At 44.8% G+C, this 22061-nt stretch overlaps 1 protein-coding gene across 4 annotated transcripts in view; it reads right to left on the bottom strand.

Annotated features, from left to right (window-relative positions):
• The window catches only part of RBPJ (recombination signal binding protein for immunoglobulin kappa J region), an 87269-nt gene that overhangs the window by 33013 nt on the left and 32195 nt on the right, over positions 1–22061 (bottom strand). For all 4 annotated transcript variants that reach the window (XM_073574706.1, XM_073574707.1, XM_073574709.1 and 1 more), the window contains exons 2-3: positions 5603–5641; positions 1923–2018 (exon numbers count right to left, since the gene is read on the bottom strand). In XM_073574706.1, the coding sequence (XP_073430807.1) occupies positions 1923–2018; positions 5603–5641 (135 nt within the window). The remainder of the gene's footprint in view (positions 1–1922; positions 2019–5602; positions 5642–22061) is intronic.

Here is a 22061-nt window from a genome sequence, read left to right as displayed (position 1 = left end):
GCGCCAGAAATGTGGCGATGCCGAGTGTCGGCAGTGTGGAGTGCATCGGTGGTTTTTCCCTGTGGCCATCTTCCCGAAGCCGTGGACCGCCGAAGGCGGCATGCACGCAGATTGAGATCTCGGCGGCCATTTTCCTGAAGCTGAGGGCAGCCGACATCTCCATCTGCGCATGCGCGGCCTCAAGAAGATGGCCGCCAAGAGACCGGTGATGCACTCGGTTCTGCTCAGCGTGGACACCGGGCTGTGGCGTTGCCACATTTCTGCCGCCGGCATCCTGAGGAAGGGACCTTGCTCCATGCTCTGCCTCACCGCCGACACCGGACCCACAGCATCGCACCCCGGGACTGCAGCATTGCCCCACTTCTGCCACCGCCGGCATCCTTAGGAAGAGACCCTGCTCCATGATCTGCCTCACCGCCGACACCAGACCCGAAGCATCGCACCCCGGGACTGCAGCACTGTCCCACTTCTGCCTCCGCCGGCTTCCTGAGGAAGGGACCATGCCTCCAGTGACCCCCGCTCTACCGCCGGCCCTCAGGTAAGATCACTTAAATTCGGACAATAAGACGGACCCCCATCTAATATAAAAATCATTTTTCTGCTATATTCCTCCACAAAATTTGGGATGCGTCTTATGGTCTGAAAAATACGGCACAGTAGCTTAAGTATCCATGGTTACCACCGCTAACAACTAGCTGTCACTATACGAGTGGTCGTAACCATGGACACCACCTAAGCTACTGCAATGCCCTGCACATGGGGTAAGAAACATAGCGAATAGGAAGAACAATACATTTCTAAATGGAGCTCTTTGCTAATATTATTACTACTACACCTACTACATATTGAGATAAAATACTGGAGAGGGGAATACCTCTTTCCAATTTTTTTTTTTACAGTTAGGCTATGTGCCCACGTAAGCAGAATTTTCCTGAGCAAAACCTGACTCCTTCCCAGGAAATCCGCATTTTTATTTTTCGCATTTTTTTCCCGGAGCATCCACATTCTCCTTGAATAGAGTTGAAAATGTGGATTTTTCCGCAAAATTAATCAACATGCTGCATTTTTTCCCGCGATGCGCTTTTTTTGCGGAAAAAAACCCATCATGTGCACAAAAATTGCGGAATTCATTTTAATAATGGGATGCTTAATGTATGCATTTAAGCGTTTTTGCAGGGAAAAAAAAACGCTTAAAAAACGCAAACGTGTGCACACAGCCTTAGAAGTCTGCTAAAAAGGACAAAACTTGGGTAAATATTTCTGGAGTACACAAAATCCCTCCGAGAGTGGAAGTAATTGGCGACTTTTCTAAAAAGTTGCAAATTCTGAATCAAGCTAAAACATCTGGAATCCCAAGCCCAATGAAATTAATAAAAATGAAAAAAAAAAAAAAAAAAAAAAAAAATGGAGAAATTAATATGTAAAGCAAGGCGCAAGAGACAAACTGAGTAAAAAAAAAAAAAAAAAGCAGGCCCAATTGCAGTAACAAATCGAATCCTAGACCTACAGATGAGGTCACGGCAGGACTAGTCCGGAGGATAAGACCCTTAACAGACTAGTCCTGCCTCATTAACATATGCAAAGCTACAGAAAAAAAAAAAAAAAAAGAAAAAAAAAAAACTACCATTCCTCAAAGATAGCAGCGCGGAGAACTTACACCACAGTATATCTTCATGAGAATAACGAGATTTGCACCTGTAGTAGGAATTGGGGGAAGTCAGGGGACCTGACAAGTTCCCTTTCAGGGAATATGTGAACAAGGGCAGTCACCGCCGCTCACTCCGCCGTTGCCTATGAGAGGTGAAAATGATTTGCAAAGAAATGATTGGACCTCTTTGATGGTTGCCCAGCCTCACGAGTCATAAATCATCTTTTTCTGTGGAAATGGCCCAGGATAACACAGGGAGAAGCAGAATACGAACCTTTTCTCATTGCCGTAGGACTTCTGTGCAACCTTAGCATGGAGGATGAGTACGGTCTGATCGCCTCGCTCTTTTAAATAGTTCCGCATCGCTTCCCTGAAACACAAGAATAAAGCGGTCAGCGTTCCACCACCAGGGCGTCGGAGAAGGTCCCCCGTGCAGATTTGCCTTTATTCTTGGAAGCTTTTCTACCTCGTGAGCTGCTCACACAATAGATGCAATCTGTACGTCTTTCCTGTGGTTTCCACAAGCCGTGCAAGGCACGCGCTCGTGTTCTGCTACTCGGATATGTGGCTCAGAAAGTTCTCACATAGTTACAGATCTTCTCACATAACATCACCACAAAGTACCCGGTGACTCCCGGCTGCCAGCCTTTGGTTAGAGAGCTTTCGGCAACATTGCTGCTCACAATTTGCTTTGTCACAAATAATCTAGTTGTTGGGAGTGTTGACATGTGAACATTGCTGGTGGTACGTATTGTCTACATTCAATTTTGGGAACGAAAAAAAAAAAAAAAAAAAAAATTGTTGTGCCTCCATGATTTCATCTGACGCTTTTTTGTCTATAGTTCTAGCACAGGTGACTGGTTGTGATCGGGATTTCAAATTCGTGGGTGTTATTTTATCTTTTTCGTTATAGTATTTGGGGTGTTTACAGAGGTCTTAGGAACGTCTGTTGGAGAAACTAAGGAGTAGATAAACTCCTCACCTGGGCGCAGTAAGAATCACTTTCAGCCAATGAGATGTATGTAAGCTAATGCCAGCACATATTTAGCGATGAGTCAATTACCTTGTTACCATGTATGACTGTTAAATACCTATAAAACCCTGACCAAAGGAAGTAATAAAGAGTGATCTGCTCTGGTGGTCAATGTGTTAACATGGCCCTTCCGTGCATGTATTTGGGTTTTACCTTTTAATTTGGCAGAAGATCTCAGAACGTCCCACATTATGTGACGACTCTGGTAAATCCTTTACGGGCGCACATTTCTCCGTTTCCACAGAGTTACAGGACTACAGGTAAGGCTGCTGGGGGTCCTAAACCCCCTTTACAGTTCTGGGATTAGATCTGATTGTGCTGCCTTTGATCGTGATTTATTTGCCAGGGTTGGATATTTTTCTCAGTTGTAAAGGAATAGCAGCTGGGTTTTACAGCCAGCCCCCCACTAATCTGGGGGGGGGTGCAGGGATAGTGCCCACGTTACCTCGATGCTACAGTACATCAAGGTTCACTAACCACCTAATGCTCTTTATAACAATGAATGATAGGGGATACCAAGAATTAATGAAAATATATCTTCGGTGCCATTATCAACCATGTGGTCACTGCAGAAGACCTGCCATGTACAGCACAGGACCACCAAATGGCTGCAGCCATCGCATGGGTATATATAAGGGACCAATAGAAAGACCAGTAAGGGCCACCAAAGTGGTGGCACTGGAGAGGCAGGGGAGATCAAGATAAATTTGTTTTTATTTTTTTTTAACCAGATTCCTGCCATCAGAAATTCTTGGATGACCCTACTAACCCCCAATGATCACAAAAATGTGAGGGTCAAAGACAGGTCAGCCCCATAGATGAGCAATGCAGGACCTCCGCTCAATTCACGGTTCCCCTTTAATCTGGGTAGCCCGTGGGGGTCCCGTCAGACCCAACAATTGTCTCAGTTTTGCTGGAAACAGCCATGTACCGATATGGTGCTTGGAGAATCTAAGACTTAAGATGTTCAAGGAAGGACACCAAGTTTAGGATTACATCATTGGTGGCTTTTGAGTTTCCATATCTGGCTCCATTATTGGCAACACCTCAGAGAGGGGGGTGTCTAGAGTTATGGAAATGATTGTATCTTATGATTCATTCTTATTACAGCTGAATAAGCAACATGGACACCGGTCACATTCAGCGCTAAGACGAAGCAGAAGCCTTGCTAATAACAGTGGCACGCTGACCTATGTGCCTTGTGTTAAGGATGTGGCTCCATGGTGCACGAAAAATAACAAAAATATCAGTGAAAGATCTAGTTCCCCTTATGTACTAGGATGCCAACTGCACTTGTGAACCGGGCACAAGTTGCGAAACAAAAATCAATAGGAAATGGCAACCACATACACATAGCAACCAAACAGAATATTTTTATATCCATTTTTGGGAAGTTGGTTCGCTTGCTTTAAAGATCATCATGCAACCACCGATGCAAATAGCTGGACTATCATCATAAAAAAAGGTGCTAAACAAGTCGGCATTCATTTTTTGGGCAGGAAGGAGTGGTGTATCCTACAGAAAGACTGACATGCATGTGATCGAGCAGATACGCTCGCACCACACAAACTTTCGATATTATTGTCCAAGTCATCACAAGGGTATATATGAAAGGAACGTCTGGCAGGAGGCAAGCTCTCAGACTGCACGGCAAGAACTAGTCGTTCAAAAAACCACAAATTTAGAGGTCACTGGTCCAGGATATGTAGAATAATGTGGTATCTTTCGCTATTGTATGTTCCTACAGATGGTTCAGGAGATGGCCCAAAAAGAGCACAAGACTAAGCCAGAACTGCTGGAGAACATGAATCAGACATTCGCTGACTTGTTTCACTCTGTAAAACCGTGGCATTTCAGAGAGAATCTACTTGGAAAAGCTGGCAGGCTGGGGACTATGCATGTTGGCGGATTACTCCGAGGCCGGCTCCCAGCAGCTCCTCCCTTAACCTGTCAGTCATGGGGAGTGGTGCAGGGAGAAGCCGCCAGGGACCCACCTTAGACCAGACATGCAAGACACATCATCATTTGCGATTTCATGAAGTCACTTTTCTCTTGGGTCTCTGAGCGCTCGTTGATTGGTTAAAAAAAAACAATTTCCTCAAAACTGGCAAATGTATTTCATGAAGATGGTGCAAAATAAAAATCTCTTCGCATTTCATGAATTTGTCTAACATCTGGGTAAGCAACAATTCTCCAGGAAAAAGAAAAAAAAAAAAAAAGCGGAGCAAAAAGATAGAGGGAATAAAGTGCCCATACTACAGCCACTCAATAAAAAGAAGCAAATTGCTCCAGAAAAAGTGATAAAACAGCAATGATGAGTCAGGTCCATAGATCCCAGACAGCTTTTATTCAGTAGGTTCTCTCAGTGTTGGACTCATACCACCAATAGTTCGGGCAGCATCTGATGACGGTTCCCTTTAATTCTCCAATTAGTAAATCGCTTCCATTTTATAGATCGTGTGGAGTAAGTCACTGCACATCAGTGCTCAGCGTCTCTGCAGATAAAGTGGAAGCAGTTCAGCACTCAAAGAAACCGGCGTGTATCGGGGGGGGGGAAAAAAACCTTGCTTATGGTCAAAGGTCTTTCATCACGAGTTAAGAGCGATTTTTTTACTCGAAACGCTCTGGTTTTTCCTTTTAATCTGCATGTGACCTTGCAGACCCCTCTGCTGTGGTTACGGCACGACACAAGAGGTAGCCACCACCTTGGTATTACAGTTTGGGAGGAGACTATACGACCAGCCGGCAGGTGAAATGCAAACCACATACTATGGAGCAGAGCACATGGGCGGCAATACAGCAACGTGTGAAAGTAGAAGGCTCTTATTCGCATGCATCACCATACAACCTCAGCACCTGCGATCTTATCACTATTTTATCGACGCTCCATCAGACAGATAGGAAGCTGCAGTGAGGTTTACCTTGTGAGGTGTTTGGGTTGAGGCCGCTCCCCAAACTTCCTGTGAACAATAAGAAAGATGAATTAATGGCAGAAATACATAATACACACAAGCACAAAGTGTCCAACTTAACTTAATACAGCTGAGGAACATCAGACGGTGCCATAGACGTGCAATAAGTGTCTCCTAACCAGCGGCTACAGGATCTGGCCGGGGGCTACACAGAAGACCGCAGTGTACAGTAGGGACCGTCCACACACACCCACCCTCCTCATATACCGGATGAGATAACGAGGCAGAAAACAGACATTAACTGGCACCTTTAGCTGAAGAATGGGTTCTCGGGCGCCATGTGGAACCATTTACAGTGCATAATCCAAATAGGACAGACCTCCTCTTAACCCAAGTTCAAATTTTGGTGTAGAACCTAAATATTTGCAGGAACTTAATAGGTACTGGAACACCCTATCCCTAAACTTCTCAGCAAGCACAGCACCTGCGATCATCCAAGGACTTGCTGGCGCTAAACTAAAGACCCATCTCTTGCTGTAATGCCCATGTGCAGTTTGACAGCCGGTAAAGCAAGAACAGACAATGCCCTGCCTTCACTCCATGTAATCCGCCTTTGGGTCTCTGCTGCTGGAGACGGATTACACAGACAGAGGAGAGGTTACACATGGATGGCATAGGGCCAGTAAAACCTGCGCTTGGGAGTAGTTATCAGAGTTAGGCCGCAATCATTAGCGTACGGCATCGGATGCGATACGCTAATGACCCAAGTGCCAGCGCTCTGTGCTCCCATCCTCTCGCATATAAGAATCAGAGCACAGGTATGGAGGAGACTGAGAAAGTAATTTCTCCATGGAAGAAATGGGAATCGCACTGCACTCAGGGGAAATCCGATGTTTCACACGCACCTATAGACTTATATGGATGCGTGCGATCTGATTCTCGTGACATGAGGAAATCGCAGCTGTGAGCTGCCCTATAGTTTAACACTGGGCCGAGCGCAATCTCATTTTTATCACATTGCACTTGTCCGGTTTCCTGGCAAGTGTGGGGCCAAATGTGACTTGCATGATTGCAGCGTGACGATCAAAAATGTCTTCCTGTTTAATGCTTAATCACCTTTGCAATAAAGGAAGAATAGTCCCTGTGGCCGAGCGGTGAAATCTGTGTGTGATATCCACCATGCAGAGGATAAGGGTAAGGGCAGGTGCAGGCGATCCGACAAAACATTGGAGCGCACTCCAACCAATGCAAGTCTATGGGGCCGTGCACATCACAGCAAGTCATAGCCGGCAAACTAGTAGCACTTACATCTCACCAGACAATGATTTTTGGTCGGCTTCTGGTTAAACCACACCACCCCAAATACTCAATCACGTACTGTATTGTAAAAGCTTTGAAAAACACCACAATGTCATCAGGTTTTTGGGTCTCTTTTAGTAAAGGTTTTCAGAGCGCATGAAAGGACAAAAAAAAACAATGTATGTTGCTTTCTTCTACGGCTATTAGCCTTGCACATGCTAGTATTGCACAGAGCCAAGAAACGTCACACATATATTACATTTCTAACGTGACAGTAAAACAGTAAGGATACGCCACCACTTTTTTATGAGGGCTGGCTCTCCAAGACTCCCAAAGACCATTAAAATGAAGGGGCTCCTGCTTTCCCGCAGAATGTTGCACTTTTAGTCATCCAGGAGTAAAGGGGCCCCAGCTCTCAGTAAGATCACCCTTTCCATAGACCTGACAAGTAGAGGAAAAGTTAAAAGTGGTATTCCCATCTCCAAGATCCTATGCAATATATATAGTAAGGGGTAATGATATCAGCAATTAGAAATGTAGTATAGTTTTTCTGATTTGCTAGGTCTTTCCTCATGTGCAGGATCTTAGGTATCCATGGTTACAACCAATAGATACAGCCAACTGCCACTATAGCAGCGGTCATAACCATGGATATTTAAGGTCCTGCAATGCCTGCACATGAGGAAAGACACAGCGAATCAGAAACACTATACTACATTTCTAACCGGATATAAGCCGACGGGCGCAGGATTAGTCAACATTTTGAATTCTGGAATACTTGGGAGAAAAATAATTTTACTCTGCAAAAGATTTTTCTCTCAAAATCCACTGTATCCATTTTCACTTGTATGGAGAGCGACGGGTGAGCCAACTGCGGCCATCCTGACCCAAACTCTGCAAACTCATATGAAGCTGCTGGGTTCGGGTCAGGAGACCAGTGGCCGGTCTGGACCTTGCAGTCCTACATAGGCTGCATATACAACAATACAAATGCTTTCATAATGTTAAAGTGAACCAGCTGTCAGATTAATGCTGCCGAGCTAATGTCTTGATGTGCACGATTGCAACCAGGTATGTTTTACGCTGAAATGCTGCAGCTCTTCAAGGTGAACGCACTTTCAAAAGCTACTAGTCTGTCACCGTTCCTGGACAGCTTCTCCTTTCAGACAGGTCTCACTGTGTGCATGTATGTATGTATGTATGTATGTATGTATGTATGTATGTAAAGACTGGAAAGTTCTTGGCAAGCGGAGCAGGGCCAGCCAACCATATTGCGCTGATCAGCAAACACAGTCCCCGGCTTTCCAAGCTAAGTTCTCACGGAAACCCTGCAGCAATCGAGCCACCATTCTGTAATTTATGCTGCCTGTGGCTTGGACAGCAGAAATCTGATGAAAATTCCCTTTAAATTACCTGTCGGATAAACAAGTGACCTACACAGGCGTGGGACTGGTTATGTGGTGGAAACCACCAACCCTCAGCAACCAGGCTTGTGCACTATCACCATCGCACATCTCTGGCCCAGCAGGAAATCGCAGCTGAAGCCATCGGCTACTCCTGAGGTCTACCCACAATACTACATAATGCAAGAGTAGCGCCTTGGATAAATCACCGATCCATCAGCGCGGCATTAATTGGGAAGTGAGATGTCACCCACCTGCTTTCCCTTTCTCTGCTTCTTCTCACTGCTGGTGACATATCCCCCAATCCTGGCCCCCCCCTGCCTCATACATCCCACTAAACCTCACCCCTATCTTTCTCACACTAAGAGAAACTACCGCAATCCCTCACTTAAAAACTTGTGCCACTGACTCCCTCCATCCAGCACCCTCTTTCTGGAGCACTTTGGAATGCTCGCTCCATCGGCAACAAGCTCTGCATGATCCACAACCTCTTTACCTCCCGCAACCTTTCCTTCCTGGCCCTCACTGAGACCTGGCTGACACCCCGACACAGCCTCCCCAGCCACACTGAGTTATGGCAGCCTCCACTTTACCCACACGCCTCGCCCAGGCAACAGACATGGTGGAGGAGTGGGTTTCCTCCTTTCTAAAAACTGCTCCTTCAAACCTATCCAAGCCCCACCCACCATTATCCTCCCTTCTTTCGAGGTTCACTCTGTCCGTATTTACTCTCCCTCTAATCTCCAAATGGCTGTCATATACCGACCACCGGTTTCAGCCAATGCCTTCATCGACCAATTCTCCACCTGGCTCCTCCACTTTCTCTCTGCTGACATCCCCACCATCATCATGGGGACTTCAACATTCCCACTGACACCCACCAGCCTCCAAACTCCTGTCACTTACCTCATCCTTTGGACTTACTCAGTGGTCCTCCACAGCCACCCACACAGATGGACATACATTAGACCTCATCTTCACCCACCTCTGTTCCCTATCTCACAACCTCTCCCTTCCCCCTATCTGACCACCATCTTCTCACCTTCTCATCCTTGTCCTTTTCCCCTGCCCCCCATGTCCAGCCACTAGCATATCCTCGCAGAAACCTTGCACACCTAGACATTCACAGACTATCAGACTCTTCTACCTCTGTCCTCCAAATCTTCATTCCACAACACGGACAGTGCCACCGCTTTCTACAACGCCACCCTCACATCAGCCATAAACTCAGTCGCTCCTCTCATGCATGGCAAAGTGCGACAAACCAATAGGCAACCCTGGCACAACAACCTCACCAAAAAACTTCAACAAGCATCCAGGGTCGCGGAGCGGCGCTGGAAGAAAACACGCCTGTCAGACAACTTCACTGCTTTCAAACAAGCTACACTTGCCTTTAAATCAGCCCTCACCTCTGCTAAACAGACCTATTTCACAAACCTTGTATCTTCACTATCCCACAACCCAAAACAACTGTTCAGCACATTCAACTCTCTCCTCTGCCCACCACTGCCACCTCCACCTCCCCTCATCTCTGCTGAGGACTTTGCCACCTACTTCAAAAACAAGATTGACCAAACAAGGCAAACCAAACCTTTACAGTTCCACCACCCCAACCGCTCCACATACCAGACCTCTGCCCTTCCCTAATAACCTCCCTCTCCAACATCACTGAAGGAGAGCTTACTCATCTCCTTTCCAAATCACACCTCACCACCTGTGCACTTGACCCCCATCCCTTCCCAACTACTCCCCAACCTTACTAACATGATCATTCCAGCCCTAACCCATCTTTTCAACCTATCCTTAACTTCGGGTACATTCCCCTCTGCCTTCAAACATGCCACCATAACACCCATCCTCAAAAAAATCAAACCTTGACCCAACTGCTATGCCCAGCTATTGCACCATATCACTGCTCCCGTTTGCTTCCAAACTCCTTGAACAGCATGTCCATGCTTAACTTTCCTCCCACCTCTCATCTAACTCCCTCCTTGACATCCTGCAATCTGGCTTCCGCCCCCACCACTCCACTGAAACTGCCCTGACGAAAATTACTAATGACTTACTCACAGCCAAAGCTAACAGACAGTTCCCCATCCTCCTCCTTCATGACCTGTCCTCTGCCTTTGACACAGTTGACCACTGCCTACTGCTACAGATTCTTTCTTCCCTGGCATCAAAGACCTTGCCCTGTCCTGGATTTCCTCATACCTTTCTGACCGCACATTCAGCATTTCCCACTCCCACACTACCTCCTCATCTCGCCCCCTCTCTGTTGGAGTCCCCCAAGCCTCTGTCCTGGGGTCCCTACTTTTTTTCCATCTATACTCTTGGCCTAGGACAACTCAAAGTCCCATGGCTTCCAGTACCACCTGTATGCAGATGACACTCAGATCTATCTCTCTGGCCCAGATGTCACCTCTCTGCTGTCCAGAATCCCGGCATCTATCAGCCATATCCTCCTTTTTCACCTCTCGCTTCCTAAAACTCAACGTAGACAAAACTGAACTCATTATCTTTCCTCCATCTCACTTATCTTCCCTACCCAATCTATCTATTATGGTAAATGGCATCACGCTCTCTCCCGCACCTGAAATCCGCTGCCTCGGAGTAACTCTCGACTCTGTCCTGTCCTTCAAACCGCACATCCACTCTCTTGCCACCTCCTGTCGCCTCCAACTCAAAAATATTTCCAGAATCTGTCCCTTCCTCAGTCCTCAATCTACTAAAACTCTTGTACATGCCCTCATCATCTCCCACCTTGACTACTGCAACACACTCCTCTGTGGCCTCCCTGCTAACTCTCTTGCACCACTCCAGTCTGTCCTCAATTCTGCTGCCCGACTAATCCACCTTTCTCCTCGCTACTCTCATCTCCCCCCTCTGAAAATTCCTCCATTGGCTCCCAATTCCCCAAAGAATCCAGTTCAAACTACTAACACTGACCTACAAAGCCATCCACAACCTTTCCCCTCCATATATCTCTGAACTAATCTCCTAATATCTTCCCTCACGTAATCTTCAATCCTCCCAAGACCTCCTACTCTCCTCCACACTTATTCGTTCCTCACACAACCGCCTCCAAGATTTCTCCCGAATATCCCCTATCCTCTGGAATGCCATGCCTCAACACGTCCGATTATCCACCACCCTTGGATCCTTCAAGTGGAACCTGAAAACCCATCTTTTCAGGAAATCTTACAGCCTGCAATGACCATTCTGCCACCTTACCCCTGCCTGAGCTGCCGCCTCATCTCCACCAGAGCTGCTGCACCCCCGACCTTCTGTCTCTTCCCCACTATCCCGTAGAATGTAAGTCCACAAGGACAGCGTCCTCTGTACCAGTCCGTCATTGTAAATTTGTTGTGGAAATATGTTTACTGTTAACGATATCTATAACTTTGTATGTAACCCCCCCTTCTCATATACAGCACCATGGAATTAATGGCGCTATATAAATAAATAATAAATGTCTGGCATTGTGAATAACTTGTCTTTGTGTTGGAGTCGGCGTCACCCATTTCCATTGCATATTTGGAACATGGTTTCTTTTCTATTGCAGACATGAAAAAACGATTTTAAGATTCACAAGTCTTTTAATTTATTTTTAAGAAAACCCCTTTAAAGTTCTACTTGCATCCATAAAATACAAAAAAACTTATCGACTTAAGCCGGAAAAAAAAAAAAAGAAAAAGAAAAAGAATTTAGCCTGGAGGCCCACCAAACGTGTCAGAATGTGCATCAGAAAGGTCAAGTAATTAAATCCTCAATGTGCGCTTCCAGCTTAATGAGGAGTTTTCGCTAATAAGCTGCATATTTTCTGAGCATCCTGCACTGTATTATTGTAGCAGCTAAGTGGATGAAACTTTACAAATCTCATCTTCACTTTGCTGGAAAAGTGAAATGGAAAATAAATAAATAAAAACCCTAAAAAAAAAAAAAAAAAAAAAAACTTGCAGTAGAGTCCGAACATGAATGGAAGGGACCAATGTGACAAGTATTATTTCGGAGCCGTGGGGGCCGCAGTACAATGGTCCCTCTGTACGTCTCGGACACTACGATATGGAGAATAATCTATACAACAAGTGTCCGGCAGCCACGATACACGGCTGTCCGCGGAGATTCGAGCCTACTGCCTCCATGACGGGTAACTATGCCGCACCCTCCACGACAGGCTGCTAACCATCGGACACTGACAACCTGTAGCGTTTTGGTAACGTTTATTACCATTTTCATTTGATGGCCAGTGCACAACTAAAATGCCAAGCCCAGAGAAAGCGCAGATCTTTGACAATAAAAAAGGAAGCCTTCCCCGTGTTATTTTTGGTCATGATTTTTTAGTCACTTCCTTTCCGATTCGCTGCCTAGAAGTCACGTTCCTTTAGGGTCTCCGGTAATACCCAAGCAGAACACATTCCCCACAGTCCAGGAATCACACAACCATATGCAAGCAAAACAACGCCAGGACTCGGGCCGACCACACCGCAACACAGAACGTGTCAAGTCAGCAAAGTCACCAATTCCAAACACCTGCTGTATGTGGTCAGGTGGCTGAGGAGGAAACATCTGAGCCCATGTTCGCGGGGCGTTCAAGGAACAAAAATAGAAAATAAAAAGTCTAGAAATAAAATTTAAAAATCAGAAAAAATAGACAAAAACACCATTACTACAAAAATCCAGTACTGTAAAAATCATTTTTTCCTCCATAAAACTTGAAGGGTTTCCTAGTCCCAGCAAACTGAATCCTGACATCTCATCAACACGCGGCTTCTTTGTGACTTGCAGATTTGGTGCAGATGTAAATCTGCAGGATGGCAGCTATTTCGGCTGCAGATTTCACAACCATACTAATGAGCGGGGAAAAATCTGCACCAAAAACGGGAGTTTTGGCCGCTGCGTTTTTCCTGCCAAGAGATGCAGAAATTTTTGTACCAAATACTAAACATGTGCACATACACTGTCTAGGACAAAGAAAAATAATAATAATCAAATATTAATTATTATTATTATTATTATTATTATTATTAATAATAACAACAATACTACATTTACTTCTTGTAACAAAACGTGGGACAAGCTGCCTTTATCGGGTTTTTTTTGCTACTTTTTTTAGGGAAAAAAACAAGTGATTAGGTGATAGCTAGCAGTCAATACAAATTTATTAAAAGAACAGCAATATAAAAACATTGCTGTTCGGGTGGATATTTTTTTCTTGAAACAATTGTAAGTCTTTAGAACTTTTGGATTCTACCCCCCCAGCCCATTTTTTTTTTTTTTTTAAATGTTATTCAGAAACTCCCATAAAGGCAAATAAAAAAAGCATCAAGACTAACACGCCACAAAAAGTCTAATCTTAATCAGATACGAGCTCGTCACAAAGAAAATAAAACAATTTTAATTTGTAAAAGTTACCAGACATCACAGAAACACTGTAAATTACTAGATAAAATAAAGGAAAACTGATGTGGCTGAAAAAACATTATAGATAAGAAGCAAAAAGTACAACATAAAAAAGTAAACAAACCAAGTAAATATAAAGGATAAATAAATGATAAAAGCTGCGAATCCCCGGCCACATAGGGGATGAGCAGAGGAGGTTGTGGGGAGCAGCCCGGGGCCGGCTCCTACCTGAGCAGGCAGTGCAGCCTCCAGTCCATGGTCACCAGCCGGCTCTCCAGCCAGCTCATCTGTGGAGGTCAGAGAGGACTTCTTCTGCTCTTCAGCTTCACCAGAGCTTCGAGATGTAACCACATATTGTAGGTGGAAGCGTTTCCTCTTTACTAAGAATCAAGGCAACTACCCAGACTCGACGGAGAGATGAAAGTAAAAAGGTCAAGATCGACTCATTTTTAAGAGGATGAAAGGATCTCGGTGCGGCAGGAGAGAGCGTCCACAACAGCATCCGCTCGCACTAACGCACACAATATTAGAGGTGATATCGGCTAATCAGTAATGAAGCCGGAGGAGAGGTGCAACTGAAAAACTACCGAAACTTATAGATAGTGTGTGTCACTGATACACTGTCACAACACTGCTGCTGCGGGGAGACACTGTGTGCACATAGGATCCATGTCCCATCCCTAGGCCGGACTTCCTCGGCGCTCTGTACATGGACTGCGAAACACAGATGTGCGAATTTGGCCTAAATAGGAGCACATCCTAAAGTTTCAGCCTGTCCCGAGGACGCGTTCACACACGGCCAAGCGCTACAGTGTGCAGGAGAATGGCCACTGGTCCCAAAAACACCAGTGCAAGCGACGGACACCCGCGCAGGCTGCAGGACGCTGAAAACTCATTTGTGTTCCTATTACGGGCACACGGTGCGGATTGGCAGCAGAGGATTCCGCAGCAAAAGTGGCTTAAAATATGCGGCTTTTTCCCCATTCATTTGAAAGGGTGGAAAGTGCGGTGAAAGGAGAAAAACAAAAGAAAAGCAGCGTGTGCATGAGATTTCAGAAAGCTCATTCACGGTAAAACGCTGCCATTTTTCTATGGGGGAAGAAAAAAAACAAAAGCAGCAACATATGAACAAGCCCCAAGTCTCCTCCACAATTTAATCATAACGTGGCCGATGCCCTGTAAAAAGCCATCCACAAGTGAAGACTTTCTTCGGCTGCCGAGCCCACCGCAGCTCCTCCTAGAGCCTCAGGTGTAAGATATCAAAAGACAAGAGCGCCACGGGCCAGAGCCACGGGCCAGAGCCACGGGCCAGAGCCACGGGCCAGAGCCACGGGCCATTGCTTATTCCATGGATCAGAATAAAGTATATTTTCTTGCAGTCCTATGTCAAGCCACAGAGCTGAAGACTTCATAAACACTCCAATACATCACAATCATCCGTGGCTTTACAGGGAAACCTGATGACAAACTAAACTCTACTAAACTGAGATCAGCACGTCAGAATTAGGATAAACCACAAATAATGTAAAGCTATGGTGTGTGCAGATGTAGCAGAGCCGAGTGCGCTTCATTCCAGCTATATCTGGACACACTAGGACTGCAGCTTTCACAACTCTGCTACATCTGCGCTCTCTAACTTTACAATATTGCCTGTGGTTCATCATAGATATAAAACAACTAGCTTTACATAGTACAATCAGAGGACGCAGATGTAGCAGAGTCGGGGTTATGGTGCAGTCCTAGGTGAAACCACACAAGGTAAAATCACTGTGCAAGCAGATGTAGTGGTGCCCAATTTGGCAACGGTTTTCTATGTGGGGATTTCCTGCAGTCCCATGTAAAGTGTCTACATGTAATGTAAAGAGATGTAGCAGGGCTGAATCAGAATAAAACAATGTTTTGTCAGCAGTTCTATACAGGACTGCACCCAATTTATCAAAGTACAGCCCCAGAAATAATGTTAACCCCTTCACGTCATATTTTTATTTATTTTTCTCCCCTTCTTCCAAGGCTCAGCTTAACTTTATTTTTCCACCAATATGGCCATAGGAGAGCTTGCTTTGTACGGGGCGAGTTGTACTTCTGAATGACACCATCGGAGTACCCTATGTGGTAAAATCAAAGCGTGATGAGATTGGCGGAAAAAAAGTGCAATTCCACTATTGTTTTTGGGGTTTTTTTTTTCCCCATGTGCACTGTATGGTATGACTGACCTAGCAATATGATTCCCCAGGTGATTAGGAGTACGCAGATACCAAACATGTATGGCTTATTTTTTAGTTAAGTGGTGAAGAAAAATAAATAAATTTGTAAGGAAAAAAGTTTGTGTGTTTGTCGGCATTTTCTGAGACCCGTGGCGTTTTCATTTTTCAGGATCTGGGGCTGGGTGAGGGCACATTATTTGCGTCCTGAGCTGACGTTTTTAGTGATACCATTTTGGAGTAGATCGGATGCTTTGATCGCCTCTTACTGCAATGTTGCAGCGGTCAAAAAAAAAAAAATGTAACTGACGTTTGTATTTTTTGCTTGTTACGAAGTTTACCGATCGGATTAAGTTATATTTTGATGGATTTGTATTTGTTTTACTAGGTTTATCGTCAATGGGGCAAAAAGGAAGGTGATTTGAACTTTTTTTTTTTTATTTAGTCATATTTTTAAAAACTTTTTTTTATTAATCTTTACATAAAATGTAATAGTCCCCTTAGGAGACTTGAAGCTGTGATCGTCCGATCTCCTGTACTAAACATAGCAGGGCTTCAGCACTGTTATGTATAGAAGTCACGATATTCTATGAACGCCGGCCACAAGCCGGCATTCATAGGAGTATCGTAATGACAGGCACGTGGGTCTTCTGCAGACCCCCAGCTGTCATGACAACACATCGGCACACCCCGATCATGACAGGGGTGCAGATGGGTGGGATTTGTGACGCATTTCTGGCTGGCGCGTGTTAAATCCCAATGTCAGATTGTCAGCTGGATTTAAACTGATTAACAGCCGCTGGTGGAGCTCCGATCCACCCGCGGCTGTTAAAAGGCACATGACATGATTAAATCAGCTGTCATGTGCGAGGAAAGATGTGGGCTCTGCGGCAGAGCCTGTATAAAAGTCAGGGACACGACATATGACAAATATAAGTCATATGTCGTGAAGGTGTTAAAGTGTACCTGTCCTCCTGGACTGAAGTTTCATTCTCAATTCATTGATACAATCTGTATTGAATGAAGATGGATTTCCCCACTACTAAGATAGATGGCAGTCGGTGTAGGACATAGACCTTTAGCTGCACGTGATCCTGAAAGTTAGTTCTCCATAGAAGGTTATAAGCACTAACTATCATCTCCTAGCTCAGTAATGGGAACCTCTGTACACACTGAATTGGGAGCTAAAAGGGAACCCACTATTAACCTGCATATATGGGGTTAATCTACAGCTTAACAGAGTCCTGAACCTGCACTTAGCTGAACCACTGCAGGGAGATAATGAACTTCATTCTTTCAGGCAGTGTACAAGTTTTAATCACAGGGGCGGCGGTGGTGCCGACAGCCAGCCCCAATGCAATTGTCAGTGAGGGGGCGCTGTTACAGCCACCGCATTGTATTCTCAGAAGTGACTGAACCTGTGGCGGCAGCGTCCCAATGACTGAAACTGGAACGCTATGGGGGGAAACACAGTTAATTTTACCCCCACAGCGTTCAGCTAAGTGCGCCAGTCGTGAAAGCTCAGAAAACCACCAACAGCTTTTTTTTTTTGCGGCTACAGCTTCCCTTTAAAAATTAGTTCAAGAGATGAAAGAAGTGGATTCATCCAATAAGATAAATACAAAGTTCATCATTTTTCCATGTACTGTTAAATTATAGGAAAAAAAATGTAAGACAACTGATACTCTTTACGTTCAGCTCTGCTACATTGGTACAAACACAATGCAATATCTAAGGCTGAGCCCTGCTAGGTTCTTAAAGATAATCTGAAACCAGGTTTTTGCTAGCACATCGGAGAGCAGCATGATGTAGAGGCGGAGACACTGATTATTGTGATTTATCACTTACTGGGCTGCTTGCTCACATTTTGATAAAGCTCAGTGTTATATCTGCAGCAGCTCTAGCAGTTCTCTGAATGCTGAGCTGTGTATAAGCCACCCCCCACCAACACACACACACCAATGATTGGCCCATGTACAGTGTACACAGAAAGCAGCCAATCAGTGGCAGGGGCGGGACTGTACAAAGCTCATGAATATGGAGGACTACCTGGCAGTAGGTTTACTAGTCCTTTAGTGATAATCTCCTGATAATACAACAGTGATTTATTAAAACTACAGCAAGCAGCTCAGTAAGTGACATATCGTAGGAATCCGGGTCTGTCTGTACAGTATTCTATCAGATTAGGAAGCGAAAAGCTGGTGACAGATTCATTTTAGTGCCTCTATACACACTGCAGAAACATGCAGCTTTCAACAGGATCGGCCGCCCAACTCTTCCGACAGATTAAATTAGGGGAAAAGTATCTGGCCAGCTGAATTTCAATGGCTGATCCCTTTGTTGCACGGGATACTAGCAGCTACGTGAGCAGTCAGGTAGTGTCCGCTCTGAGAACACAGTAGCGCTAGCTTAGCTTTCCCATATATGAAACGGAGGGGGATGAAGAGTTGGGATAGGTAGCCGCTGGCCGTATGGCTCTGATGACTAATCATAAAGGGTTTGTACTACAGCACAGGAATTAAAAATTTACTATATGTGTATATATATATATATATATATATATATATATATATATATATATATATATATATATATATAGTAAATTTTTAATTCCTGTGCTGGTATAATCTTAGGGTATGTGCAGACATTCAGTATTAGGCAGCGCTTTGGGCGCAGCACATGCCCGCTGTGGGCTTTTGAAGGCAGGCGATTCTGTATGTGTTCATTGAACCGTGTGGAATTGCCGCGCCCTATACATTGTACTGGTGATATTTATCTTGCGGTGACTCGCGTCTCCAATGCACGCATAGTGGCCATGGGAATTCTTGAAATATCATCCCCTATGCTGTAACATGGCCGCTGAGGATGTACGCAGTGTCCACCTCACAGTCTTTACTAAAGGCCCCGTCACACACAGCGATCTCTCCAGCGATACCGCTGTGTGTGACGGGGATCAGCGACCGGCCCCCCTGCCGGGTATCGCTGATCGTGCAGGATCCTCCTGGGCCGTATTTTGATCGTTGGTTGCCCACTGGCCAGCACGTATCGCTGCGTGTGGCAGTGGGAGAGCAACGAACAGCGACGCTGCACGCTGGTTTCCAAGGTAAACAGCGGGTATCTAGGAGCTGCGCGGCTCTTGGATACCCGCTGTTTACATTGGATACCAGCTTGCTCTCTGGTCCTGAACGCTGGTGGGTCTGTCTATGTGACAGCTCACCAGCGATCAGCTATGTCCCAGCGATCCCATCCATGTCAGATCGTCGGTGGGATCGCTGGGACATTGATACGTGTAACGGGGCCCTAACCGAGGGAATATACCCTTACAAATGTGTCCCTGCTATATACTGTTATTTGCGGTGTCAGACTATGCAGAGCTGCTCCAGTTCATGGTCACCACACACCATAGCTCCTGGCCAAGGGAGATAGCGCAAGTCATTTATAATAAGTGACTATGCATATAAAATAGCAGGGGCTCACACCTGTTGCTTTCTCAGACAACACAATTCCCAGCCTATTTCATCACAGGAACGAGCATTTCTCCCGCGTCTCCAGCCCTCTGAGCTCATCACAATGTCAGTGATGTAGGAGCTCGGGCAGCCGCTGAGCCAACATATCACTGAACTGACATATGAGGAGCGCACAGGCCTGGGGACGCGGCTGAATCACTCACTCCTGTGATAAAGGCAAGAAAATGGGTTCCCTCAAAAAGAAGGAGATGTGAGCCCTTGCTGTTTTGTCTGTAAATTCACTCATCGTAAGTGACTCATGCCATCGCCACTGACCATAAGCAGTGGCATGTGTCCACCATGAACTGGAGCACCTCTGCATGGTCTAACACAGCAAACACTATACAGCAGGGGCACATTTATAAGATCTCAGCACAGGAATGTTGCTTTATTAATATATTCAATTGTGGAAACTATCATTTTAAGATATATTAATTAATTATTTTGCACCATCAAGAACTTAAAACCCACATGTTCTGCCTCTCACATGACGAGAATCAAGTTGGCCATTTAACCAGGCTGATGTTTCGTCAGTAAATCACAATATTTGCTTATGTCTCGGTCTCTATGCACAAGTAACCCAATGACGTAAATCCATGTTTCCCAGAGACAAACACGGGGTCCTGACCATTATAATGTACAATAGTGAGGAGCCGGAGCTTTCGGTCAGGACCGGTCCTGCTGCGAGGGCGAACAAACAAGTCATAGATTACGAACGGTGAAGATATTCTTATATCAACAACAAACAGATCAAATCCACGGACTGCAATTTATCACAGATGGCTTCATAGAGCAACGTCAGCCCTGAAATAAAATAATGTGAATGTAAATATAATTATCAGTATTCTGCTTACTGTACGGCCCCACAGACTCTGGGGTACGAGTCTAGATGGAGGTTTGCCATAATCAATATCACTTTCATGATGAATCAGGATAGACCTCAGATCAAAGGGAAGCTGTCAGCCGGAAGCAAGTAATCCAGACTGGATTCCTCTTTGCCAATTAGCGTTTCATTGTTATACTTAGCCAGAAGTTTTGAGACTGACACAAATTTCAGTTTCCACAAAGTTTGGTTTTTTGCATTGTTATAAGTGGCAGTTTGCATTAAATCAGAATTGAAATTCGTCTGATCACTCTTCATAAAGTCATTCCTTGCCATGAAACTTAGCTTATAGAAGCCCTCCTCCCATCAAAGGATTCTTAATATATTGCAGTCATATTATATAGCACTGTGTACTTACTATTGCTCATTTTGCCTTTCAACCCAGCTAATTCTTCTCTTTTCCATTAGATCTATAATATCACGATTAAAAACCGACTAGCTGACTCCTTCTAAGATCTATGCAGCGACAGAAGGTCTCTTTCTATGTGGCGCAAGGCGGCACCAATGTAACTCAATGGGGAAAAAAACGGATGCGGTGACACACATCGCCGGATCTGGTTTAGGAAATTTTCGCTGCAGGGCGCCGGATTTAGAAAGCCGGAAGTGTGAAAGTAGCCTAAATAGACCATTCTGGAAAAATTGATAAAATTAGAGGTTCTCATCCTTCAGCTACAGAAGAGAATCTCTTGTTCCGGAGGACACAAAAGCCTACTGGTTTGAATGAAAACTGGGTAATGCTTCTTTTGTCCTGCGGAGGTGCTGCAGGACAGCTGAACACTGCTCGATTACAAAGACATTTAACAAGATCAAGAAAGCTCAAACCTGAACAGGTAGGATACTTGTGCTTTCAAATGTTTTGTTCCTGGTACACATTTAGCTTTAGCTGCAGATTTGTACAACCATATGGCCTCAACGGTTACAACTAAGGTCAACCTCCCAAGTAGCGAGCATACCCATCACTATAGTACAGCGCCAGTATTTTCCAGCGTGGTCTATGCCCCGGAAGTGTGTCCTGCATGTGAAGACTTCCGGGGCATAGACCGCGCTCAAAGGTGCGGGGTCGGGGGGAGTCAAAAGCCCGACTAGAATCCTTATGGGACACACAATTTAGTGATATCTTTACATGATATCACTAAATATGGGTGACAGATTCCCTTTAAGGGTAATTAAACCACAGCACCACTTTTTAACGGCGCTGAGGAATAAGAGTATAGCGCCCCCCCAGGGTCTGAGTTTCTCCGTGGTCTCATCTACTGGGGGCAACCGAGACCCCAGAGAACATGGTTCGGGTCGGTTGTTACTGACCTTGGTGTTGCGATCGCCGTTATTAACGGTATAACGGTGACAGTAAAATTTAAAAAAAATAAAAATTTTGTGGTCCATTTTCTCTTGATACCCTTGTGAAAATTTAAAAAAAAAACTGGTTCCAAAGTTATTTTGTGAAAAAAGTAAAATGTTCATTTTTTTTTTTTCTTTCCACAATGCTTTAGTTCTCGTGAAGCACCTGAAGGGTTAATAAACTTCTTGAATGTGATTTTGCATGAGAGGTACAGTTTTTAGAATGGTGTCACTTTTGGATATTTTCTGTTATACTGACCCTTCCAAAACTCACTTCAAATGTGAGGTGGTCCCAGAAAAAAAAAAAAAAGTTTTGTAAATTTCGCTGAAAAAAAAAAAAAAAAAAAAATTATGTTTCCAAAATTGTGCTGATGTAAAGTTGACATGTGGGAAATGTGATTGACTATTTTATGTGACACCACTATCTGATTTAAGGCC

The sequence above is a fragment of the Dendrobates tinctorius genome, unplaced genomic scaffold (genome assembly GCF_039654945.1).
Source record: "Dendrobates tinctorius isolate UK_male_01 unplaced genomic scaffold, ASM3965494v1 ptg000039l, whole genome shotgun sequence".
Classification (NCBI taxonomy): Eukaryota; Metazoa; Chordata; class Amphibia; order Anura; family Dendrobatidae; genus Dendrobates; species Dendrobates tinctorius.
This window is presented reverse-complemented; position numbering and strand designations above follow the sequence as displayed.